Source organism: Oncorhynchus nerka, linkage group LG24 (genome assembly GCF_034236695.1).
Source record: "Oncorhynchus nerka isolate Pitt River linkage group LG24, Oner_Uvic_2.0, whole genome shotgun sequence".
NCBI lineage: Eukaryota > Metazoa > Chordata > Actinopteri > Salmoniformes > Salmonidae > Oncorhynchus > Oncorhynchus nerka.
In genome coordinates, this window is record NC_088419.1 from 20,631,360 (window position 1) to 20,658,738 (window position 27,379).

Sequence of the window (27,379 nt, forward strand, 5' to 3'; positions counted from 1 at the left end):
TCGGATTTGTCGCGGTGCTTTACTGATGACGTACCAGCTAAACGCGCAATTTGAAATGTACCAGCTAATCTAACTAGCCAGCTGTGAATGAATCTAGCGGAGCCATTTTTTAAAATTAATTTAGCCAATTAATTAATTTAACTTGCTTGTAAATTGCTCGTATTTGTATTGTTATAAAATTTGTTGTTCAGTACACCATGGATGTTGGTTCACATTTACAGTAAGTTCCGATTTTAGTTAGCGAACTAGCTACGCGTTAACTGTTGATTTCCCCAACCAACTAACGCAAATGATTGACAATAAGATAACTACCTAACTAAGTAATGATTTCTCCCCCAAAAAATTGAATAATATTACCTTTGATAGTTATAGATGTTTCTTTGATACCAGGGTTGTAAACAAATGTTTTGGTTTTACAGGAGTTTTGAGCAAAGCTTAAACAACTATACCGGAGACGACCCACTCGATCCATGGGACAGGTAACTTGTCAATGCATTGTGCAATATGTGTAACCATTTATTTAATTATTACATCTTCTTACTTACAATGACGGCCTGCCGGGGAACAGTGTTCAACAGAACAAGAGATTTTTAACTTTTCAGCTCGGGGTTTCGATCCAGCAACATTTTGTTATTGGCCCTTCAGGGGGGGGGACACCAACGAAAAGTAGACAATGAATGGTTATTCATCTGGCATTGATTTGACATTTTCACATGCATATCGCACTTGGTTTGAGAGGAATATAACATTGTAAAAAAAAACTAAATCAAAGTACTGATGAAGCAAGCAATTGATTGTGATTAATCATCTATGTTTTTATGGCCAGCTTAAATTTGTTGGTGTATAACTCTTTACCATTTACATTATTTCAGGTTTATAAAATATCTAGAGAAGAGACTACCTGCTGAAGACTCCATTGCGATGTCTCTTGTGCTAGATCGTCTAGTACAAAGATTTCTCCAAGAAGAGCGTTATACCAATGACATCCGATACGTAAACTACTGCATTAAATGTGCAAGTTATTACAATGAGCCCATCGAACTATACAGCCACATATACAGTAAGGGCATTGGCACCAGAGATGCAGTCCTCTATGTGGCGTGGGCTCAACAGTTTGAGCAGCAGGGCCTGCTTCAACAGGCTGACGCCGTGTACCAGAGAGCCATTGAAAACCAAGCTAAGCCAACTGACACTGTCCTTCAGCAATACAGGTAACTTGAAGTATTGTGTTTACCTTTCCATGTTGATTTTTCTATTGTTGATACATTTTAATGTATTCACAGAATGTTCCAAACCAGGACTTCTGGAAGTGGGGCAGGGGCTTCAGGTGAGACTTTTGTGTGCATTTCTTCCTTCTGTACCAGATCTTTGGTTGTGGAAATTATCAAAGGAAACTAATGTATCCACTATCTAACCTGTGTTTATGAAAACAGAAGCTGTACGGAATCCTCTTCAGAATTCCAACTTGGTAAATCAGCTGCATACCCACAGAGTGCCCAGCCCACAGTGCAAGGTGAGTTACTAACAGTTTTTGTAGCTTCAAACTTGGTATACATTGGTTAGTGGCCGTTTCTCATGTGTTGTTCATAGAAAGTGATCAATATGATTTTTTTTTTTTGCCACAGGACCCTGAACGTCTGTTCCAACTCCCTACAGACAGAACTGTTCGCATGTAAGTCACTAGACAGAATACCAATTCTTCTTATTGTCCCTTATTTTCGGAACATTACATTATATTACCTCTAATGAAATTACTCTACCACAGAATCTCCCGGTCTGAAAATGTGGTGGTAAATAAACCCAATCAAGGCCCGGTTGTGAGCCTGCAGACAGTGTCGATGTACCGTACGGAAGACCTCGTCTGCGATGGGTCTGAACTATGCTTCGAGGAGGTCAGAGCCAGACGATACTTTGTGAGACGCAAGCAAGAGAAGAAACGGAGAGAGTTTGGTAGGATCATATGACTTCTTAACCCAGCGCTGTTCCATCACACTCCTCTAAAGAGAAGAAATGTATGGCTGGATTTTAGTGTAGTCAAAGACATCGATATGAACAAGCCACATGATATCCTTTAGACACCCTTCATCTAAATCAACTGCATTAACAACTGGTTGCATAGCTCACTACCACAGGGCTAATTGTGGGTTTGGACCAATGTTTTCTTTGTGTTCTGTTACCAGAGGAACATCAGAGTTTGGTTAGAGAGCAGGAGGAGGAGGTAATGAGGATGAACCGGCTGTTGGAGAAGCTGGAGAGTAATCTCTGTGTGAGCTCTACAGGCCAGGGAAGCACCGCCAGTGTTCTACCAGTGCAGCAGGTGAGAGAAAACACATTGCCTTTTTATCTTTAGTCGTTTCTGTTATAGTTTTCCTCGTACACTTAAAAAAAACATTGGTATACACTTCTGTTTCAGACACTCTGCACACCTGCAACAGACCTGAATCCTGAGTTCCTCCAACATTCCTTAAGGCAACCTCTACTCTCGAGCAACCTCGGCATCAAACTCACTCTAGGCTTTAGACTGAACAGTGGACAGGACCCCAGACAAGGCATGGTTAGGGAATCTGAGACACACCTTCAGTGTGACAATCTCAGGGCTCCCATTACAAACACTCTGCGCTCACAGAGATCCGTTTCCTCATCTGGACAGTTGGAGGAGGTAAACACCTCCCATAGACGCTCCCTCCACATGCCAGAAGCAGCAATGGGTCACTTGTGTGAATGTACAAAAGCTCCAAAACCATTTGCAGTCGCTTCCCAGGCATATTCTCTACAAGCTTCTCTAGTTCAGCCCCAACCAGAACAAAACCTTAAGCCATTTGGGTCGGCCCCACAGAAGCCAGCAGCCTACAGATCTGACGTGCAGCTTGGTGGAGTTCCAAATCAGGGTGGTCACTCTCACCTTAGCAGCATTTTCCAGCAGCACAACGGCAGCAATCATCAGTAAGTGATAATGAGTCCTCATGTCTCCAGATTGGTTCTGGTTTTTCAGATGTGTAATTGTTCCCAACCAGACTTAATTACATATCTTATGCTGCTGCTTAGTCAGAGTGAAACGCCTCAGAGATTAAGCTAATTAATTTGTTTTTAATTAATTTGCCGCTCATCATCTCCAAGCTATTCTCTTCTTTGTTTTTTCTAGTGAGGTGTCTGTCAGTGACGCTCCTGAGTCGGAGGTGAAATTAGATGGTGAGTAAAGGATCGTAACCTGGGCCCGTTATCCCCTTCATTGGAATCCGCATGGGAATTAAAAGATTGTTTAATCACACCGTCCCTCACTCACTCCTATTATCTTTGGCAGTGTCACAGGGAGGGTCTGGAAACGTGTCCCATATCACTCCTAACACTTCTCTGGGACTGGTGCAAGCCACCCCGTCCAGGGTGCTCCCATCCCCCACAGTCAACACACGGGAGGCACTTGGTGATAAATGCATACTTTTATTGATGACTCAGTCATAAACCATGTTGTGTTTACATATTGGTGATTTAGATGTCTAAAATGCAGAAAAACCACTGTGGTGCTATCTACTACACCCAGTCCCTTTTCTTGGTGGATATATTCTAATGTATTACCATACCTGTGTATGGGAAAGACGCTACAACCAATGGAGTCCTTAGTATCTCACCGCTCTTTACCCTCACCTCCAGATGCTATCATGGACATGTTCCAGGCTCCAACCCTCCTGCAGGAGGACCAGTTCCGCAGCATGCCAATGCATCCACATCAGGCAGAGAACAGCTTTGATGCTGGCTACCAGAGAACGGGTAATTCAATTCCCATCTGATTGGAACTTCTCAAAACCTTTGTTTCAGACTGTAGGTCAAAGTGCATGTAAAAAAAATCGCATCACATTTTACAGTAAAACAAATAAATAAAATAAGAGGTAAAAGCCAATAACAGACAATAAAAGCGGCACATAATGGCGGGTCTCCCTTTTTGATTTTACATACAGTGATTAAATGGTATTTCTATAAATGTTTTTGTTGTATTATGTAATGGAGGCGACGCTTCATTCAGCAAGCCCCACAATGCAGTCCCTTTCGCCATCTTTCAGGATGAGAATGACATAAAGGAGAAATGCAGGTGAAGCATTGCATTTATTCGCCTGCATCCCTTTCTCTTTGCCGTCTCTTTAATTCAACATAGGATATTTATTAACAATGCATTATTGTTCCTCTCCTGCTCCATTTAGTGCTGCTATGGTGGACAATGCAAAGCCACCAAGGGCCCTAGCAGAAATCCCTGTATCTAAACCAGAGAAACAAAATGTAAGTGCACAATTACATGGTGATTCAACAAGGACTCAATGTTGTTGATGGTTGGGTTATTTTAAGTTGAGTACACAATGCAAACCTTTATCGTTTCGTGTGTTTGCTCGTTTACATTTTTTTTAAATCAGGAATCTCCTTTGGAATTGATACCAGATGAGAGCACTATGTGGGAAGCACGCTACAACTCCCTGGCCGCCTGCCCCAACAGCACCAGAGACTTTTCACTGTCGGCTCACCTGGTCTCCACGCCCTTCCAAAACAAAGCTCCTTACTCCTGGGACTTTGATCAGGATCAAGGTAGCCCTCTGTCTGAGCTTATACAGGATGCATCCCAACGGGTATCATAGGGCTCTGGTCAAAAGTAGTGCACTATATAGGGGAATAGGGTGCCATTTGGCAGTTCAGAAATCAAATGCCCTCACCTGGCAAAACGTGTCTGTAGTTCAGAACAACAATGCTGTCTATAGCAAGTACTTTACTTTTCTTTTCTTTTTTCTCCCTCTAGAAAATGATCAACCCAGAGGCTTTGGGGGTCTGGAAGAAGTACCTTTCCTACGACAACCCACAAAACTCAGGTACTTAACAGTAACCCCCTATTGTAGACTACCGGTAAACTGCAGTGTACTGTATGTGTTCACGTTGAATGTTTGTTGGTCCACGTTTTTGATGTGTAGTCAAGAGTGAGGATCAAACCATTGTAGTTGCCTCCATGGCGGTGATAATGACCTCCTTCCTCAGCCCTATCATAGAGCAGAGCCCACCTGATGGGTTACCTGAGACTGGCACGGAGTGCTGTATGAGAGCTCAGGGCTTTGCTGAGCAGGGCACCATCGTGGGAGAAGGGCTAGCCCTGGCCCAGCGAAGCCTGGCTACCTGCTCCATGACTGAAGTGCAGCATCATGCCCCGGCCGCACTGTCCTTCAGAGACCAGACTGCCCCCCTGACCCATGCTGAGGTGGCAGTGGCCAAAAGCCCTCCTTCCAAGGCCTCAAAGCCAGACTGGGATGTCTATGTGAGCCCAGAGCAGTCCTCAAAGCCAGCTTTTCCTCTCCCACAGCGTGCACCTGTGGCAGAAGCATTAATTTCAAAGAGGCAGATCTATGCCCTCAAATCCAACTTTGATGTTCCAACTTGTCCAAAGAAAGCCCCAACGGCTGCCTTTGATATCCCCATGAGTCCGGAGTGTGCATCCAAGTCAGACTGGTTAGTGGTCAAAAGCCCAGAGGTTGTGGTTGAACCTGACTTGGATGCCTTCATGAGTGCCCGTCAGGGTCAGAGAACAGTCGGCATCCTTCTGGAGACCGTGGACATCCCCATGAGTCCAGATCCACCTAAATTTGGCTCGGATGTGACCATGAGTCCATTCCAGTCGTCATCAAAGTTCAGAATGGATATTCCTATGAGCCCAACTCCAGAGGTGAGGTTTGGCATGGATATTCTTATGAGCCCAGACCAAGGTTCAAAGGTGAACATGGATGTTCCCATGAGTCCAGCAGCTCAAGGGGCAGCGGCTGTAGAGCTGGTCTCCGACCCCTGGGATGAGGAGCTGATTTCCTCCCTGCTCTCCAAGCTGTCCACACCACTCACCTCACAGCCTAACTTCATCACCTGGCAGTGCAAAGTCCCCAGCATTGCACCCAAGATGACCATCAAGATCGGTAAGAAAGTCGTCTATCTTTGTGTTTACAAGCAGTGACATTTAACCCCCCCCCCCCCCCCCACAAAAAAAATGACATCTGAAAATGGCTTTGATGGTCGTCACACAGGTGAAGGCTCCTTACGGGTTGACTGTGTACTTGGACAGGGTGCCTTTGCCACAGTCTACCAGGCAACTGACCTTAACACCTCGGAGAAGATGATTTTAAAGGTAAGATGGATCTTGACTTTATATTAATTTAAAACAGTTGACTCCCTTGACCCTTCAATGAAATTAGTAGTAATTATTTTGCCTCTGCCATTACTAAGGCCAGAGAACATGGCATGTTTTTATGGAGCTGGCCCTCACAATGAATGCGCTCCTATTGGGTGATTGATTCTCAATGCTTGAATGTGTCTTTCTTGATCTATAGGTGCAGAAACCTGCCAATCCGTGGGAGTTTTACATCAATTCTCAGCTGAATGTCCGGCTGCAGCCCAGCGTGCGCCACCTCTTTAATAACATCCACTCTGCCCACCTCTTCCAGAACGGTAGTGTGCTATTGGGCGAGCTCTACAACTGTGGCACCCTATTGGTGGGTAGTAACCCCTCTTCATCACCCACCAGACTTTGTCAATCAATTAAAGATCAAGGATACTTCCCAATTATATCCCATTCTTCCCAAAGTGTGTAATGTTTCACTTCCATTCACTGATTTGAAAGGACTGGTATAAAAAATATAGTGGAAACTCACTCTAGCCCATGCCTGTATCAATCTAATGCTTTTAGATTTGTGGGAAGTGGTGAACAAGTTTACACTATAGGAGAAAGGAGATCTTATTGGGATGCACCCAAGGAGAGGCCACAGCAGAGCACTGAAAGGAATTAAACATGTTTTATTATTCCCCTCTAGAATGCTGTAAACCTGTACAAGAACCTTAGTGACAAGGTGATTCCCCAGCCTCTGGTGATCTACTTCACTGTCTGCATCCTGCACATGGTGGAACAGCTGCACAATATCCACATCGTTCACGCTGACATCAAACCAGACAACTTCCTGCTGGGAGAGAGGTAGTGACGTCCCTGAGTGTGTAAAGGAGACCGATAGGAATCCTGTATCAAATGCTAAACTTAATATGTTCAACTGTGTCATTTCAGTGAGGAACATCTTTTTTTATTTGAGTATTTTCCTTCCAATCATTTAGTAGTGGGTAGATGCAGTACTCTACCAGGGATTTCCAATGTCTCCTCTTAACTGTTTTAATTGTTTGCCTGTTGTTCTTTAGGTTCCTGGAGAAAAAGTCTTTTGACCAAGAATATCTGGATCATGGCCTCTCCCTAATTGACCTGGTTCAGAGCATTGACATGACTCTGTTCCCAGAGGGCACGGCTTTCAACGCCAAGTGTATGACCTCTGGCTTCCAGTGTACAGAGATGCAGAGTGGGAGACCATGGAACTACCAGGTAAAGATTGCTTGTTTGTGTGCGTGCTCCTGTAATGATGGTGGATGTCTGATAATACCTGTTGAGGATATTAAGTTTCTTTGTTTTAGACAGACTACTTTGGTATAGCTGGAACTGTGTACTGCATGATTTTTGGAACATATATGCAAGTGACACAGGAGGGTGGCGTGTGGAAGACAAATGCAGTATTTAGAAGGTAACCCTTTTAGTAGGAGTTTTTTTACACAACCCACAACTTATTTTTTGCTCTCAAACTTGTTGACTATATTTGTTGTAATTTTGAAAACATCTCTCCACTCCACCGCAAATAGTTAAAATTCACACTATATTACCTTTCCCCTTGTCTGTCTCCTCCAGAAATCCCCACAGTGATCTGTGGACAGAGTTCTTCCACACTCTGCTGAATGTACCTGACTGCAGCTCCCTGCCCTGCCTGCGGAGCCTGCGCAGTAGACTGAGCACTGTGCTCCAACAGAACTACAGCAACAAGCTGCCGTCACTGAAGACGCGCCTGGTTATCCAGCTGTTAGAGAGCAGGACGACACGGAGATAGAACTCCCTGAGAACCTTTCTACTCCTGGGTCCTGTTCAGTAGGTATACAATTAAAGAAAGCGGTCTGAAACTGAGTGGAACTTGGGAGATACTATCTGGACTTTATGAACAACCCTAATGAACACGACCCTGGATGGATACTACTGCGATGTCGAATTTCTAGTCCATTTGTAAATACAAAAGATTGACCTTAAATTGGGTCCGGTCACTGTGAATAACCGTTTATGCATTTTAATGTTTTTTAGTGATAACCATTTGTCCATTTAAATAACAGAAATTGTGAGGTTGGTGATGTTATGGTGTGTTTAAATTTGTAAAGAATAAATAAACATTTTAACATTTCTGTCTTGCAAGTGTAGTTTATCATGGCCTTTGAATTTATTTTGGCTCTAACTTCATGCAGAAATATGTCACTAGGTGTCACCCTTGTTCAAGAAGTTGAGCAACATGCTCTAGTTTGTGAATTTACTGTGTAATTTTAAGGACAGTATTTGATATTAACACAGTATATAGTTGTGTATTCCCTTGATACTACAATGCGAGATAAATGAAGGCGAGGAAATTATTTATGTTTCAGTACCTATTGCCAGATGTTTGATGATAGTAGCTATGTTAATGCACCAGCAGAATATAGCAATCAAAAATGACTTTTCATCCAGAACAACAGATCAAAACAAATTAAGGAGGTGATGTACGAAATTAGCACAAAATGCTTGACTGGTTCCAAGCGTCGGAGCAATTCAGTTTCGAGTCATACCAAAGACTTAAAATGGAACCCGATGCCTCTGGCGCTCGGCATTAAGGACATGGATTGGGTGATGAACCCCTGTGATAGGCTAGTGTCCTGCCCAGGAGGTGTCCTGTGATCTGTTCTGGTTTGGACAAGGCTTTCTTACAATTCAGTTTGGATCCAGGCTACATATGCAATTACCACAATCTGTGCCTCTACAGTACAGTTCCCTCAGAGGTGCCTCTAGTTTTGCCACTGTCTATTCCATTGCTAGGCACCCTGTTTGACTCCCACTTTAACAGCTCTGCCCTCTGATGTCCTCAGCATTATTAATGAGCTTTTTGTTTGGTCACAGTTTTTCTGACCCCAATGGTACCCTAATTCCCTTGTGGGCCCTGGTCAAAAGTAGTGCACGGGAGAGGGAATGGGGTGCCATTTGGGACATTAGCATTGTCAATCAGAAGCCTGTGATATGAAAAGAGAGGGCGCAGCAGAGATTTGAGATTTCCCCGCAGCTGGAACGGTGATGCTGAAACAGACCAGACTTTTAGGGTGGACGCTAGAGTAAACCTCTCAAAGGGTGTTAACGATAGAAGCGTGTCTCAATCTGTTTTTCCTTTACCATCCCCTCAGGCGAGAGTGATATCAGAGACCATCAATACTAGCCTGGCTGACACGACCCATGATCAGGCCACTGATCTGACACCTTGTAATGAGAACCTAGACACCCTAATGAATAGGGAGGATTTACACATAGAACAAACCTCATAACATTGAATATGAATCGAGGCAATTACTTTTTTATTTGGTGTATTCCGGTGTGTGAGATATTAAATGTCACAAACTGAAAATTGAGTGTAGTTGTGTGGTGGCCTTAACATGCACTGTTTACGATAACACAATTTACTAGCTATCTGCTATCTGCTTTTTTATTTATTTTTATATTGAGTGAGATATCCATGGGGTATATCGTCACATTAAGGACACTTCATTACTTTCCTACATAAATCCAACATAAAAAATAACTCTGAGGTGACTAATTCAGACTGAACAGTTTGATTATTTCACAAATTCAATCTGATGCTTGCAGGTGATTATTATTTGTTATAAGAAGCTTCCATGAGGAGAACAGCCAGCAAACCTGTTCATACTACAAGCGTCAATGTCTGTCTTTTTGACTAGAGCCCATTATCCCCTTATATTCAGGTTAGTTGAACATCCATTGCTGTGACAGCAGCAGTTACAGCCCATCCATAGGGTGCCATGCACAGTGGTGGGAGAAACCACTGGTCTTCAGCAGTCCCAGTTGGGCTCTCAGCAGCCATCTAAACACCCATTTAACCCTGCAGAGCTCCACCTTGTGGAGTGCAGCAGGCATCATCCTGTCTGACAGTGTCAGCCTCATTGTCTGCCAGAGAAGAATCTGTAACTGTGACACGGCTGGGGAGGTCAAATAAAAATGTATTTGTCACCTACTTTGTAAAAAACAGGTGTGGACTAACAGTAAAATGCTTACATACGGACTCTCCCCAACAACGGAGAGAGCAATAAAATAGAGAAATAATAGATAAGTAAAAAACATAATGACAGGTACACATTGAGTAACAATAACTTGGCTATATACACGGGGGTACGAGATAGTTAACAATAGCAGCATATGCGATGTGTCAAGTGCAAAAAAGGGTCAATACATACAGCCCAGGTTGCTTTTTGGTTAACTATTTAAACAGCTATTTAGCTGTCTTATGACTTAAGTAAAATATGTTCAGGGTACTGTTGGTTTCAGACTTTGGTACCGCTTGCCGTGCGGTAGCAGAGAACAGTCTATGACTTGTGGCTGGAGTCTTTGACCATTTTTAGGGTCTTCCTCTGACACCGCCTGGTATAGAGGTCCTGGATGGCAGGGTGTTCCACCCCAGTGATGTATTAGGCCATCCGCACCACCCCCTGTAGCGCCTTGCGGTCGGAGGCAAAGCAGTTGCCATAAAAAGCAGTGATGCAGCCAGGGGCCCTGGTTAAAAAGCAGTGATGCAGCCAGGGGCCCTGGTTAAAAAGCAGTGATGCAGCCAGGGGCCCTGGTTAAAAAGTAGCGCACTATAAAACAAATAGGGTGCAATTTTGGGATGCATCCTGACTATTTATAGTAACACCCCAATTATAGTGTTCAGGTATAATTTAGCACGTGCTCCTCTCTTCCTTCCTGTATTGCTCCATGTGCCTGACATGTAGTATAATGTAGGGCTATGCGTCAGTGCGTGGGAGTATAGCTCTGTATCTCTGCTCTCCCCGTCTCCAAGGTAGTCTCGCTTTCTTCTGACATCTAGAGGAATCCGCAAGCATAGATAGACTGAAAAATAGCACAGGGGAATGAATCTACAAGTGTCATTCCCATAGGCTAACTGGGGAAAGGCCTCTGCAATGGAAATGTAAGCAGCAGTAATATTTCAAGAGGCACCACCTCAGACCAAAATAGCTCAACATGTCAGTTTGTTACTGTAAAGTGTATTATAGCATCAACATCCCTGCCATTTCACCTCCATTCAGCTGTGTTTCGCTTGTGTCTGTTCTAAGACATGTTTTGACATTGTGTATTTTAAACAGTGCACCATGATATTTACTTTTTTTCTGTAGCCTAAACTATGCATGTTGTATTTAAAACAAACCCAAATTAATAAGCCCAAACCAATAGGCATACCAAATGTATTCATTAGGAACAGACACATACTGTACTCATAGAACAAACAGAGTCAAATCATGTGAAATGCAAAACAATGTATTTGGTAGAAAGAATACATACTATTCACTTCTGAATACATCTTTAGGTAAAATATGCAGAAATAAAATGAGAGGGAAGCCTAATCAAAGGAGGCAGAGGGAGCCCGCTGGAGCTTTGGTCCTCAGTGTTGGATGATACTGCAGAATCAGCTGGTCCGGATACCACCTTGGCTGTGGCTGAGCTAGGTTTCACCTCGTGCTGTTGTGGAGCCAGCAGGGTCTTGAGCTCCACGAAGCCTCCTTCCAAACCATTCATCAGCATCAGCTGTTTAATGAGGGCAGGATGGGGTTGTGAGACAGTAGCTGTGTGGGTCGAGGTCTCTAGAGCCAGGCTGTGTGAGCTTTGCACGTGGGCCGAGGCGGTGGTCACTCCCTGGGTGTGGGCCGAGGGTGCTGAGGCGGTGGTCACTCCCTGGGTGTGGGCCGAGGGGGCCGAGGCGGTGGTCACTCCCTGGGAGTGGGCCGAGGGGGCCGAGGCGGTGGTCACTCCCTGGGTGTGGGCCGAGGGGGCAGAGGCGGTGGTCACTCCCTGGGTGTGGGCCGAGGGGGCCGAGGCGGTGGTCACTGCCTGGGAGTGGGCCGAGGGGTCCGATGCGGTGGTCACTCCCTGGGTGTGGGCCGAGGGGGCCGAGGCGGTGGTCACTCCCTGGGTGTGGGCCGAGGCGGTGGTCACTCCCTGGGAGTGGGCCGAGGGGGCCAATGCGGTGGTCACTCCCTGGGAGTGAGCCGAGGGGGCCGATGCGGTGGTCACTCCCTGGGAGTGGGCCAATGCGGTGGTCACTCCCTGGGAGTGGGCCGAGGGGGCCGATGCGGTGGTCACTCCCTGGGAGTGGGCCGAGGGGGACGATGCGGTGGTCACTCCCTGGGTGTGGGCCGAGGGGGCCGAGGCAGTCGTCACTCCCTGCCTCTGAAGGTGCTCCATGTGTTTCATGATCAGGTTGTCCTCCAGGTGCCTGAGCTCCTCCTGGCCCATGAACAACACCTTATCCCGCCGTCTGAGTGGGGCAGTGCGTTTCAGAACAACAGCGGGGGCTCCTGCCACCTGGGTGGGTTTCCTAGTTGGCTGGCTGGTTGCCGAAGCAAGGGCGGAGTGGTATGACTGGGCCACCATGCCGGGAAAGTGTTTGAGCTTCACCTCCATACACTTACTCCTCACCTTCTCCTCCAGCCAGCATCTCTCCGGGGTCAAGCTCCTCACAGGGGATGTCTGATTCAGAGAGTGTCTGGTCTGGGAGGGTTTGGTAGCGTGGGTCTCGGCTGGCTGGAGCACGGTGCTGGTGGTAGTCTTCTCCACAGGTCTGGTGGCTGGTGAGCTGTCCTTCGCTACGGCTGCAGTAGCCTGTGGCTCCTCCGCTGGCCTTGAAGTCTTATTCTTCAACCTGAACTCTGTGTTGCGGTGCGCTCGTCCAGAGAACACCGCCTGATGGTCGGTCACATTGCCCATAATCTTCCCGTCACCTGCGCTGCCGGAGGTAGGGAGCTGCTGGAGCGCAAGGTTGCCCACGTACCTGGTGACCAGCTTCGGGAAGCCCCAGAGGAGCTGGCTCTGCTTGCGGCAAACATGAGACTCAAGCTTCTCTCGGACCTCCTGGCAAATGAAGGGGATCCTGGCGCCCTGAGCGTACATCATGATGGACTTGGATTTACCCTCTAACCCTGGAGACTGGCATGGAGCCTTGGAGGGAGATGGAGGGTTGGCACCCTGAGGGCAGAAAGCTGGAACACTGGCAGTTTTCCTGGTGATCTTTGATCCTTTCTTGGCCTGAGAGGTGGTAGTGGTGGTGGTAGTGGTGGTGGTCGGGGTGGACGCAGAGGTGGAGGTTGAGCTGGTGGTGCCTCCCCTCTTCAGTCTCTCTGGGATCAACCACCTAACGATGGAGATCATCAGCACGGCAATCCTCCAGCGCTTGCGGGCCACCTTAGATTATAGATTAAATTAGATGAATTCAACTCCAAGGAGGAAATTAGACAGACAAACACCTAACCAGCAACTCATCAACTAGACATTTAACAGAAGTGGATGTCTCAAATGACACTCTATATCTTATATAGTGCACTATGTAGGAAATAGGATCAGTAAAAATGATTTTCTTTTACAGACCTTCTGTGTCACGTTGAGTTCCAAGTGTCTGCGGTGCCAGCGGCACAGGACGGCCGGGTCTCCATTCCTCGGCACAACCTCAAACAGCTGTCTCACCATTTGAATATGTCTCACAGTCGGAGTCCTGGAGAGGTCTGTGCGGCCGGCAGCTCTGTCTTTACAGCCAGTGACAGTAGAAGCAGCAGCAACAGGCACAGCGACAGGAGAGTCCAGTTTGGCCTCCATCAGAGTCCAGTTTAGCCTCCAACCAATAGCAGTACGCTGACAAGGGCAGGGCTGGTATTCAAGAGGTTGAGGGGAGCCAGAAGGAGTCACATACCTAGAGGAGCTGCAGGAGGAGCTACAGGAGGCACATGTGGAGCCATTGTGACTGTCCTTAACATCACCATCTCCTGGTAGCTTGAGGCAGGGCTTAGCCAGTGGGCTGGGACTACTTGAAGAACAGCGACTATCTGGACCACCGCCTTTCAGGAATTTAAACCTGTCAGGTGGATGCCGTTTCCGCCGTTTATTGCAGACTCGGCATGTGCTGCAGTCACTAAATCTGGAGGATCTAGAAGATCTAGAATGTGATCTAGAATGTGATCTAGAAGATGATCTGGATGAGCATGAGTCAAAGCACGATTGGGGGTCAGAGCAGGATTCCAGGTCCACCTCAGAGGTGAGGTCCTCCATATGTAACGTTAGTTCCTCCAGTCGTTGGAGGTAGCTGTAGTAGAGATGAACTCCCTCTGTGAAGTTATTGACCAGCGCTCTGCAAAAGAACATTTAAGACTGGGTTAAAATGAAGTTACATATGGGTAAAGACTGGGTAAAAATTAAGCCCAAAAAATTCAGCCATTTTCATGATTTTTACAAAAGTTTTAACCACATGAAAGATCTCTTTGAAATCCCAATGAATTATGAAGGATGAAACTTACTGGTCAATGTCGCCGAAGACATCATCCTGTTAAAAAAAAATAATAATGTATACGATAAGGATTTTGAAATATATATAAATTGTAAATTCTGTACAATGACACATTGCAAACAATGGCAAAATTAGGAAGTTAAGATGGCCGACCTTCAGCACCACTGAATGGAGAGCACTCGTGTATACTGTATATACAGTACCAGTCAAAAATTTGGACACACCTAATCTTTATTTTTACTAAAGTCTACAAAAGTCTACATTGTAGAATAATGTAAATCAAAATGATTAAATAACACATATGGAATCATGTAGTAACCAAAAAAGTGTTAAACAAATAAACATTTATTTTATATTTCAGATTTTTCTAAGTAGCCACTCTTTGTCCTGAAGACAGTTTTGCACACTCTTGGAATTCTCTCAACCAGCTTCATGAGGTAGTCACCTGGAATGCATTTCAATTAACAGGTGTGCCTTGTTAAACATTAATTTGTGGAATTTCTTTCCTTCTTAATGTGTTTGAGCTAATCAGTTGTGTTGTAACAAGGTAGGGGTGGTATACAGAAGATAGCCCTATTTGGTAAAATACCAAGTCCATATTATGACAAGAACAGCTCAAATAAGCTAAGAGAAATGACAGTCCATCATTACTTTAAAACATGAAAGTCAGTCAATCCGGAACATTTCAAGAACTTTCTTCAAGTGCAGTCGTATAAACCATAATGCGCTATGATGAAACTGGCTGTAAATGTGGACCGCCACAGGAAGGGAAGACCCAGAGTTACCTCTGCTGCAAAGGATAACTTCATTAGAGTTAGTTGCACCTCAGATTGCAGCCTAAATAAATGTTTCACAAGTAACAGACACATCTCAACATCAACTGTTCAGAGGAGACTGTGTGAATCAGACCTTCGTGGTCAAATTGCAGCAAAGAAACCTCTACTAAAGGACACCAATAATAAGAAGAGACTTGCTTGGGCCAAGAAACATGAGCAATGGACATTAGACTGGTGGAAATGTGTCCTTTGGTCTGATGAGTCCAAATGACGGCACACCCCAGAGGTGCCATCACTATTATAAACTGGTCACCAACCTAATTTGAGCAGTAAAAATAAATGCCCGTGGTCTGATGGTGGTATATGTGGTCTGATATACCTACTACGGCATTCAGCCAATCAGCATTCAGGGCTCCAACCCACCTGCTTTATAAATAGTGGTAGTCACTCTGCAGTGCTGAATGGACAGCGCCACTGTCTAGCCAGCTATAGAGTTTTAGTTTGTGGCAGGCCCATGTATTTAGAGAGTTGGGCCAGTGCGGTTTCTGCATTATGGTGCATTTACATAACACTTCAACATTCTATGGCAGCAATGTTAGCTCCCCATTAAAATTATATGGGGGATATTTTAAAAACACCTGTGTAACTGAATGTCTAGAATATTCAAAATTCTCTAAATATATAGCCCTGGTTTGTGGGCAGTTTGTCACACCCTGACACTTTGTCACACACGCGTCAAACACAATTAGACTATATAAAGAAGTAACTTCTCCCTACTGGTGGCGCGCACTTACATCGGATTCCTTACACAAATGGATGACCCAGAACAGGAGCAGGAGAATGGAGAGGAGAATCAGGAAAAGGTGAAGCCTGATGACCCCGTCAGAACCGAACTCCTCCTCGGATACTTGTAGGAGCCTGGGCACACAGAGGCCCATGTAACTTACTGCAGTGGCAAACATGTTAAAATCTTCCTTCTTCAGTCACACATCGCCATGATGACCACCCTAACGTTATTTAATGCTCTACCGCGAAACCACGAATGTAGCTTCGATCCATTTCTGTTCTGGCGGTTGCGCGTTCCAAGAGCAAACGTGGGGTTGAAGCCACATTACAATGTTACTGCTCTGCCTGATTGATAAAGTGTATCTGACCGTTACAGGTTGTTGTGAACCATATAAGCGGCATGTGTGCGTCACGCTATTATGACTCAATCATGGTGTGTAGTGCGTCACACAATCAAAGTAAACAGTTGCGAGGTACCACGAAGCATCCGTAATCGAAATCTCTATGGCCCAATATGCCTCAAAGACAAGTTCCCGTGCTCTGTCCCTCTATATGCCACTCTAATTAACCCTATGGACAATGTATGTCCCTAAGAACACACAGCAATAGTCTATATTTTGTTGTCGTGGGGTTTGAGAATTCTACAAGTTAAAGCAAAACATCACCAACCTAGAATGTTTTTTTTTCAGCTTGGGGTTTGCTAGGCTACCCAGTCTGATTTGGAAGATTGTTGACATAGGTCATCTCCCACAGGCCACACATTGTTTTATTGGACCCTCGTTGCTTTTCAAAACCCTTCAAACAACTGCAGAAACATTTTCATATTCATGCTTCCTAACTTACTAGAGAGGTGTGTTTAAGTCACAATCGTATTTGTTCCACCTCTGCATTTCATTTCCAAACTAATAATCTCTTTCAATAGTTTGTTTACCACCCCGCTGCGATCACAAAACAGATTAAGATGCTGCTCACACCTGATCTGCAATGCAGAATAAAAAGTCTGCCGTTAAAACTAAGTGGGCTGAGGGGTTTGTTTGGGTAAAGAGTAAATAAAGAGGTGAGGTGCCACAGAATATTAATTAAATGTTATGATATCATCCCCAATGTCATTTAAAGAAAAAAGAGGAGCCCCCTAAAAGAGGAGAGAATTGTAAGGTAATGCATATTAACTGATTTATCCATTAAGGAACACACACATCTATTCTCACTAACAGTACCTCTCAGTGTGAAAAACTGGTTAAAATGTTGTCATTTCCTCTGACAATCACAGTAGAATAATAAATCAAGTGCTGTTATTAAAATGTCAATATATAATATATATGTATACATATACATTATATATTGACATGTAATAATAATGTCAGAATAGCCTCAATTCGTTGGGTCATGGACTCTACAAGGTGTCGAAAGCATTCCACGGGGATGCTGGCCCATGTTGACTCCAATGCTTCCCACAGTTGTGTCAAGTTCTCTGGATGTCCTTTGGGTGGTGGATCATTCTTGATACACAGGGGAATCTATTGCTGCTCATTGGACTCTATGATCACTCTGCTACACAGCTGATGCCTGCTGGACTGTTCATTAACACGGTACTTCATTTTGTTTATCTTTTGGGCCCAGCCTCGAACTCAGGCTCTGTGTGTAGCTAACTCACCCTCTCTGCCCATTTATCGCCATTTACCCGTTGATCTTGTCTTAGCTGTTTACCCATTGTTGTCTCACACGTTGTTGTCTTAGCTCTCCCAAGCAACACCTGTGATTGCTTTATGCCTCTCTCTAATGTCAATATGCCTTGTATACTGTTGTTTAGGGCAGCTCTCGTTGTGTTATTTTACTGCGGAGCACCTAGTCCTGCTCAACATGCCTCAGATAGCCCCCATGTCTCACCCCCGACACATGCAGAGACCGCATCTAGCTTAACTGGCGCCTCCAGAGATGCAACCTCTCTCATCGTCACTCAATACCTGGGTTTACCCCCACTGTACTCGCAGCCTACCATACTTGTCTGTACACTATGCCCTGAATCTATACTACCACGCCCAGAAATCTGTTCATTTTATTCTCTGTTCCCAAAGCACTAGACGACCAGTTCTTACAACCTTTAGCTGTACCCTCATCCTACTCCTCCTCTGTTCCTCTGGTGATGTAGAGGCTAACCCAGGCCCTGTGTGTTCCCAGGCGCTCTCATTTGCTGACTTCTGCAACCGTAAAAGCCTTGGGTTCATGCATGTTAACATCAGAGCCTCCTCCCTAAGTTTGCTTTATTCACTGCTTTAGCACACTCCGCCAACCCTGATGTCCTAGCCGTGTCTGAATCCTGGCTTAGGAAGGCCACCAAAAATCCGGAAATTTCCATGCCCAATTACAACGTTTTCCGTCAAGACAGAACTGCTAAAGGGGGCGGAATTGCAATCTACTCTAGAGATGGCCTGCAGAGTTCTGTCATACTATCCAGGTCTATGCCAAAACAGTTCGAGCTTCTACTTTTAAAGATCCATCTCTCAATAAATAAGTCCGTCACTGTTGCCTCTTGTTATAGACCCCCCCTCAGCTCCCAGCTGTGCCCTGGACACCATATGTGAATTGATTGCCCCCCCATCTATCGTTAGAGTTCGTACTGATAGGTGACCTAAATTGGGATATGCTTAACACCCCGACCATCCTACAATCTAAACTAGATGCCCTCAATCTCACACAAATTATCAAAGAACCTACCAGGTACAACCACAAATCCGTAAACATGGGCACGCTCATAGATATCATCCTGACCAACTTGCCCTCTAAATACACCTCTGCTGTTTTCAACCAGGATCTCAGCGATCACTGCCTCATTGCCTGTGTCCGGTATGGGTCCGTGGTCAAACGACCACCTCTAATCACAGTCAAACGCTCCCTAAAACACTTGTGCGAGCAGACCTTTCTAATCGACCTGGCCCGGGTATCCTGGAAGGAGATTGACCTCATCCCGTCAGTAGAGGATGCCTGGTTGTTCATTAAAAGTGCTTTCCTCACCATCTTAAATAAGCATGCCCCTTTAAAAAATAAATAAACTAAGAACAGATATAGCCCTTGGTTCACACGAGACTTGATTGCCCTTGACCAGCACAAAAACATCCTGTGGCGTACTGCACTAGCATCGAATAGTGCCCGCGATATGCAACTTTTCAGGGAAGTCAGGAACCAATACACAGTCAGTTAGGAAAGCAAAGGCTAGCTTTTTCAAATAGAAATGTGCATCCTGCAGCACTAACTCCTAAAAGTTTTGTGACACTATAAATTCCATGGAGAATAAGAGTACCTCCTCCCAGCTGCCCACTGTACTGAGACTAGGAAACACTGTCACCACTGATAAATCCACGATAATGGAGAATTTCAAGAAGCATTTCTCTACGGCTGGACATACTCTCCACCTGGCTACCCCAACCAACCCCGGCCAACAGCTCTGCACCCCCCCAATCTCTGCCGAGCCCGTACGGGAGTTGTAGCGATGAGACAAGATAGTAGCTACTACAACAATTGGATACCACGAAATTGGGGAGAAAAAAGGGTATTTTTTTAAATATATTTTTTAAATGATGTCGCTCTTGCTGCGGGTGATTTTTTGATCCACCTCTACGCAGACGACACCATTCTGTATACATCCGGCCCTTCTTTGGAAACTGTTAACAATCCTCCAAACGAGCTTCAACGCCATACAACTCTCCTTCCGTGGCCTCCAACTGCTCTTAAATGCAAGTAAAACGAAATGCATGCTCTTCAACCGATCGCTGCCCGCATCCGCCCGCCCGACTAGCATCACTACTCTGGACAGTTCTGACTTGTATGTGGAGAACTATAAATACCTAGGTGTCTGGCTAGACTGTAAACTCTCCTTCCAGACTCACATTAAGCATCTCCAATCCAAAGTTAAATCTAGAATCAGCTTCCTATTTTGCAAGAAAGCCTCCCTCACTCATGCTGCCAAACTTCTCTCGTAAAACTGACTATCCTACCAATCCTTGACTTCAGCAATGTAATTTACAAATTAGCCTCCAACACTCTATTCAGCAAATTGGATGCAGTCTATCACAGTGCCATCTGTTTTGTCACCAAAGCCCCATATACTACCCACCACTGCGACCTGTATGCTCTCGTTGGCTGGTCCTCGCTACGTATTCGTTGCCAAACCCACTGGCTCCAGGTCATTTATAAGTCTTTGCTAGGTATAGCTCCGCCTTTTTTCAGCTCACTGGTCACCATAGCAGCACCCACCCGTAGCACGTGCTCCAGCAGGTATATTTCACTGGTCATCCCCAAAGCCAACACCTCTTTGGCAGCCTTTCCTTCCAGTTCTCTGCTGCCAATGACTGGAACGAATTGTAAAAATAACTGGCGTTGGAGACTTATATCTCCCTCACTAACTTTAAGCGTCAGCTGTCAGAGCATCTTACCGATCGCTGCAGATATAAGCCCATCTGTAAATAGCCCATCCATCCAACTACCAACCTCATCCCCATATTTGTTTTTGTTTTTCTGCTCTTTTGCACACCAGTATTTCTACTTGCACATCCTCATATGCACATATATCTCTCCAGTGTAAATTGCTCAATTGCAATTACTTCGCAACATTTAGCCTATTTACGACCTTACCTCCTTACTTTCTTTGCACACACTGTATACAGATTTTCTATTGTGTTATTGACTGTACGTTTGTTTATGTGTAACTCTGTGTTGTTGTTTTTGTCGCACTGCTTTGCTTTATCTTGGCCAGGTCACAGTTGTAAATGAGAACTTGTTCTCAACTGGCCTACCTGGTTAAATAAAGGTGAAATAAAAAAATAAATACAAATAAAAACTGTTGAGTGAGAAAACCCCAGCAGCATTGCAGTTCTTGACACACTCAAGCCGGATACCTGCCACCATACCCCGTTCAGAGCCACTTAATTATTTTGTCTTGCCCATTCACCCTCTGAATGGCACACATACACAATCCATGTATCAATGCTTAAAAATCCTTTAACCTATCTCCTCCCCTTCATCTACACTGATTGAAGTAACATCAATAAGGGATCATAGCTTTCACCTTGATTCACCTAGTCAGTCTACTGTATGTCATGGAAAAAGCAGGTGTTCCTAATGTTTTGTATTAATGCAATACAATTGGTCCCTTCAAATAAATAAATGGTAATGCATCACTTGAGATTAACAACTTTTTATATCACAGCAACACATGTGTTATTAATCTATCAACAACCTTCATGAAATTATCAAATGATACAGGTTTAACCAAGATAAATATTATTGGAATATCATGCTTGAAACTGAATATCATGCTTGAAACGGTGAAGTGGGTCAGAGGTGAAGTATGGGTGAAGTGGGTGAGGGTAGTCAAATTCTGTTCTAAAGGTCATGACCTTAATAGTTTTGTGTTACAGAGGAGAAACTAACTAAAAACCATTTGTGCTATCCCAAATGGCACACTATTCCATATATAGTGCATTACTTTTGACCAGAGCCCTATGGAAATAGGGTGCCACTTGGGATGCAACCATAATCATTGTAACACCCACTAAAATCTCCATTTATCCTGGCATGCTGCGAGGATACTTTTTAGCATTGTATTTATGGACTATAGAGTTGAATGTCGATAAATACATTAAAGTGCAAATGTAACAAAAAGTCAAACATGCTTCCCAAGCTCACTTTAACCTTTTGCTCTAAGAGCAGATGCAAACTGATTATAGTAAAAGCCTACTGTATGCAGGAACCAAACCTGAGGCTGTTTGAGCTGCAGAATCACAGCAAAGAAATCTCCCTCTTGTACATTACATGCAATGCCTTCTGCATATGGAGAATTTAGAACTCTATTTTACAGGAAAGTGTGTTATTTGTCATAATGAGTTGACTAAGGTCAAGCAAGAACTTTTCAGCTTGCCTGTTTTCCAAATTGTTTGTGAACTAGTGTGCACCATGAAGCGTTTGCATATCTATTCCCCTAGCACTTCTGTCTTCAGACTTGTTTTGCTTCGTCACCTGTGAGTCTGAGGCAGTGGAGGCTCCTCAGAGGAGGAAGGGGAGGACTTGACCTCAATACAAAACCTAGGGGGCTCATGGTTCTCACCCCCTTCCATAAACTTATACAGTAATTATGACAACTTCTGAAGAACGTCCTCCAACTTCAACATCATTGCACTTCCGGGTTGGAGCGAGCGGTCGCATCTGCACTCGGTCCGCAGGTAGTATTACATTTCATTACATTTCATTATAGTACAACGGTTTGATTTGTCTAATCTTATCAATTTCTTCTTAGCTAGCTACACAGCCGTCTTTGTTTCATAGATAATTGCGTAATTATCGTATTTCGTCGTCCTAACGCAGTCTACACTGCCCTGCAGCTAGCCAGCTAGCTAACGTCCACCGTTAGCTAGTCCACCGTCTACCGATTAGCAGCACAACTATTACACTCAACTGAACGACTTGATTAGTGTAGTGTTAGCTAGCTACATAGTTGTCTTTGCTGTCTTCGTACCCAAGATAATTGTGTAGGTGTGTAGTTTTATGTCGTCCTTAACATAGGAGACTCTGCTAGCTAGCCAACAGCTAGCCAACGCTCTACCGAACAGAACTTCTGCACTCAACAATCTGGTCGCATTTCGCTCGCTCCACAGGTAGTATCACATTTTTCATTTCATTTCATTACAGTACAACGGCTTGATTTGTTTGATCGTAGCTAGCTACATAGCTAGCTACACAGCCGTCTTTGTATCAAAGATAATTGTGTAGTCTAGAGCGACTTCCTAGGTTAGTTAGCCAGCTATTGTCGTTCTTTAACGCAACGTAACGTAATCAACACTGCTAGCTAGCCAGCTAGCCCCGAATAGCAGCACAGTAGAAACTATTACACTCAACGGAACGACTTGATTAGTGTAGTGTCAACAACGCAGCCAATGCCAACTAGCCTACTTAGTCAACAACGCAGCCTCTGCCAGCTAGCCTACTTCAGCAGTACTGTATCATTTTAATCATTTTAGTCAATAAGATTCTTGCTACGTAAGCTTCCAGGTCTCCGGTAGCCTCTGAACTGCCGATCTGCGGCCAACAAGGCAGAGTTCATCTCCGCCTATGTCTCCCTCCAGTCCCTCGACTTCTTGGCACTGACGGAAACATGGATCACCACAGACAACACTGCTACTCCTACTGCTCTCTTCGTCTGCCCACGTGTTCTCGCACACCCCGAGAGCTTCTGGTCAGCGGGTGGTGGCACCGGGATCCTCATCTCTCCCAAGTGGTCATTCTCTTTTCTCCCCCTTACCCATCTGTCTATCGCCTCCTTTGAATTCCATGCTGTCACAGTTACCAGCCCTTTCAAGCTTAACATCCTTATCATTTATCGCCCTCCAGGTTCCCTCGGAGAGTTCATCAATGAGCTTGATGCCTTGATAAGCTCCTTTCCTGAGGACGGCTCACCTCTCACAGTTCTGGGCGACTTTAACCTCCCCACGCCTACCTTTGACTCATTCCTCTCTGCCTCCTTCTTTCCACTCCTCTCCTCTTTTGACCTCACCCTCTCACCTTCCCCCTACTCACAAGGCAGGAAATACGCTCGACCTCATCTTTACTAGATGCTGTTCTTCCACTAACCTCATTGCAACTCCTCCAAGTCTCCGACCACTACCTTGTATCCTTTTCCCTCTCGCTCTCATCCAACACTTCCCACACTGCCCCTACTGGATGGTATCGCGCCGTCCCCCAACCTTCGCTTCTCTCTCCCCATCCCCCGCTACTCTCTCCTCTTCCATCCTATCATCTCTTCCCTCTGCTCAAACCTTCTCCAACCATCTCCTGATTCTGCCTCCTCAACCCTCCTCTCCTCCCTTTCTGCATCCTTTGACTCTCTATGTCCCCTATCCTCCAGGCCGGCTCGGTCCTCCCTCCCGCTCCGTGGCTCGACGACTCATTGCGAGCTCACAGAACAGGGCTCCGGGCAGCCGAGCGGAAATGGAGGAAAACCCGCCTCCCTGCGGACCTGACATCCTTTCACTCCCTCCTCTCTACATTTTCCTCTTCTCTCTGCTGCTAAAGCCACTTTCTACCACTCTAAATTCCAAGCATCTGCCTCTAACCCTAGGAAGCTCTTTGCAACCTTCTCCTCCCTCCTGAATCCTCCTCCCCCCCCCCCCTCCTCCTCTCTGCAGATGACTTCACAACCATTTTGAAAAGAAGGTCGACGACATCCGATCCTCGCTTGCTAAGTCAAACGACACCGCTGGTTCTGCTCACACTGCCCTACCCTGTGCTCTGACCTCTTTCTCCCCTCTCTCTCCAGATGAAATCTCGCGTCTTGTGACGGCCGGCGCCCAACAACCTGCCCGCTTGACCCTATCCCCTCCTCTCTTCTCCAGACCATTTCCGGAGACCTTCTCCCTACCTCACCTCGCTCATCAACTCATCCCTGACCGCTGGCTACGTCCCTTCCGTCTTCAAGAGAGCGAGAGTTGCACCCTTCTGAAAAAACCTACACTCGATCCCTCCGATGTCAACAACTACAGACCAGTATCCCTTCTTTCTTTTCTCTCCAAAACTCTTGAACGTGCCGTCCTTGGCCAGCTCTCCCGCTATCTCTCTCAGAATGACCTTCTTGATCCAAATCAGTCAGGTTTCAAGACTAGTCATTCAACTGAGACTGCTCTTCTCTGTATCACGGAGGCGCTCCGCACTGCTAAAGCTAACTCTCTCTCCTCTGCTCTCATCCTTCTAGACCTATCGGCTGCCTTCGATACTGTGAACCATCAGATCCTCCTCTCCACCCTCTCCGAGTTGGGCATCTCCGGCGCGCCACGCTTGGATTGCGTCCTACCTGACAGGTCGCTCCTACCAGGTGGCGTGGCGAGAATCCGTCTCCACACCACGTGCTCTCACCACTGGTGTCCCCAGGGCTCTGTTCTAGGCCCTCTCCTATTCTCGCTATACACCAAGTCACTTGGCTCTGTCATAACCTCACATGGTCTCTCCTATCATTGCTATGCAGACGACACACAATTAATCTTCTCCTTTCCCCTTCTGATGACCAGGTGGCGAATCGCATCTCTGCATGTCTGGCAGACATATCCGTGTGGATGACGGATCACCACCTCAAGCTGAACCTCGGCAAGACGGAGCTGCTCTTCCTCCCGGGAAGGACTGCCCGCTCCATGATCTCGCCATCACGGTTGACAACTCCATTGTGTCCTCCTCCCAGAGCGCTAAGAACCTTGGCGTGATCCTGGACAACACCCTGTCGTTCTCAACTAACATCAAGGCGGTGGCCCGTTCCTGTAGGTTCATGCTCTACAACATCCGCAGAGTACGACCCTGCCTCACACAGGAAGCGGCGCAGGTCCTAATCCAGGCACTTGTCATCTCCCGTCTGGATTACTGCAACTCGCTGTTGGCTGGGCTCCCTGCCTGTGCCATTAAACCCCTACAACTCATCCAGAACGCCGCAGCCCGTCTGGTGTTCAACCTTCCCAAGTTCTCTCACGTCACCCCCGCTCCTCCGCTCCCTCCACTGGCTTCCAGTTGAAGCTCGCATCCGCTACAAGACCATGGTGCTTGCCTACGGAGCTGTGAGGGGAACGGCACCTCAGTACCTCCAGGCTCTGATCAGGCCCTACACCCAAACAAGGGCACTGCGTTCATCCACCTCTGGCCTGCTCGCCTCCCTACCACTGAGGAAGTACAGTTCCCGCTCAGCCCAGTCAAAACTGTTCGCTGCTCTGGCCCCCAATGGTGGAACAAACTCCCTCACGACGCCAGGACAGCGGAAATACCTAGGATAGGATAAAGTAATCCCTCTCACCCCCTCCCCTGAAAAGATTTAGATGCACTACTGTTCCACTGGAGGTCATAAGGTGAATGCACCAATTTGTAAGTCGCTCTGGATAAGAGCGTCTGCTAAATGACTTAAATGTAATGTAATGTAAACTTATCAGAGCTCTTGCAGCATGAACACATGTTGTATACCCAATCAAACGATCAGAAAATTAATCTAGTACTGAAAGCATAAGCTACAGCTAGCTAGCACTGCAGTGCACAAGATGTGGTGAGTAGTTGACTCAAAGAGAGAGAAAGACAATAGTTTAAACGTTTTTACGCTTACTGACTGTACACTGTACTGCATGATTGCAGCAGGTTTACTAACGCGTGAGTTCCATTAGCTATGCTGACTATGATGTTACTTTAGCTAATATGGTAACAACAATGTAGGCTGTGTGTTGCTAGCTCACATAAGTTGCTAGCTCACATCAAATTTCTCAAACTAAATACATACTGCAATTCCAACCACAAATTCTCTCAGCTTCAATTTTAAGCTTAAAAAATACAACAGCTTTCTTAGCTACAGCTAAATGTTTGTTTTTGACTTTGTTTGACTTTGTTTTGATTAATTCTAATTATATTTTCGAGGTTTGGCATGTTGTAATGGCATTATTTATGTTTAACAACCAATAAGTGCTCATGCACAAAATCCAGCTGCAGATTGAACTTTGATTTTAAGCCTTAAAATACAACAAGGGATTTGTTTCGATGTAAAATGATTGGATGATGGATCATGACCCTTTAAAGCTATTGTTGGAACAATGACAAAGCAGGCACTCTGCCTCTGTTTTGGTAAATAGCTGAGGTATAGGCCTGAAGAAATGTAACCACTCGTAAATTCATAGACAGAGTGGATGCAAGGACTGACTATCATCATTACAGTTTTAACCATGTTTGAGGCTATACAGTATTTGTTTACATTGACTTTGTTTTACAAACTTAAAACAAGCTTCTATTTTGGGTTCTGATGGGATATGACAGTTGAACTTTGCTCATGGGGCATTTCTAAGTGATATTCTTCAAGAATCAATGGGTTTCATCATTTTTTATTTTAAAAAATGGATGTAGCAGCTAATGATTCTTGCGTGACCATTCGTGCTCATTAGCCCCCAAGGCCCAAGCCACCAACCCAAAGCATGACATCAGTCATGGATCGACTGGATCACCAAGAGGAAAGCCTAACCAACAACGCACACTTTTAAAATGTACACTGCAGGTCTCAAACAGTAATAGAGTAAACTAATATGACAGTTGGGACCTAATGTCAGAGAAAAAAAGCATAATTAAATTGTTGCCAGCAGCACAGTTACAGTCACCAACGCTCTGGATAACAGGAAAACCAGCTCTGCTAGTGCTAGTAAAATCGTCAGAGTGAGGTGTTCTCTCATTTGTGTCTGGAAGTAGATAGCAAGCTTGCCAACATTAGCCAGTTAGCTTGGGTGCTTGACTGCCGTTGTGTTGTCAGAACACTCAGATCAACCATATTCCTCAGCCAGAGCGTCCAATGTGCCCTCTTAATGCTCCGAGAGTGAAACGCTCATA

General features: G+C 45.4%; 1 protein-coding gene across 4 annotated transcripts; it reads left to right on the forward strand.

Annotated features, from left to right (window-relative positions):
• Positions 1-28: 28 nt before the first annotated feature.
• On the forward strand, positions 29-8,267 carry LOC115107641 (mitotic checkpoint serine/threonine-protein kinase BUB1-like). 4 transcript variants are annotated; one of them, XM_029631112.2, is made up of 23 exons: positions 30-220; positions 420-479; positions 873-1,211; positions 1,284-1,327; positions 1,434-1,513; positions 1,626-1,672; positions 1,766-1,950; positions 2,181-2,317; positions 2,414-2,943; positions 3,143-3,189; positions 3,302-3,421; positions 3,649-3,765; positions 4,003-4,084; positions 4,194-4,269; positions 4,401-4,569; positions 4,778-4,847; positions 5,011-5,930; positions 6,039-6,139; positions 6,342-6,503; positions 6,822-6,979; positions 7,195-7,372; positions 7,462-7,568; positions 7,730-8,267. In XM_029631112.2, exons 1-23 carry the CDS (start codon positions 198-200, stop codon positions 7,923-7,925), a joined length of 3,948 nt encoding a protein of 1,315 aa, XP_029486972.1. In that variant the 5' UTR covers positions 30-197; the 3' UTR covers positions 7,926-8,267. The 4 variants fall into 4 exon arrangements, with proteins under 4 accessions (XP_029486974.1, XP_029486975.1, XP_029486972.1 ...); XM_029631114.2 differs by lacking the exon at positions 7,462-7,568 and having other exon boundaries at positions 29-220; positions 7,730-7,843; XM_029631115.1 differs by lacking the exon at positions 7,730-8,267 and having other exon boundaries at positions 29-220; positions 7,466-7,562.
• The last annotated feature ends 19,112 nt before the right edge of the window (positions 8,268-27,379 follow it).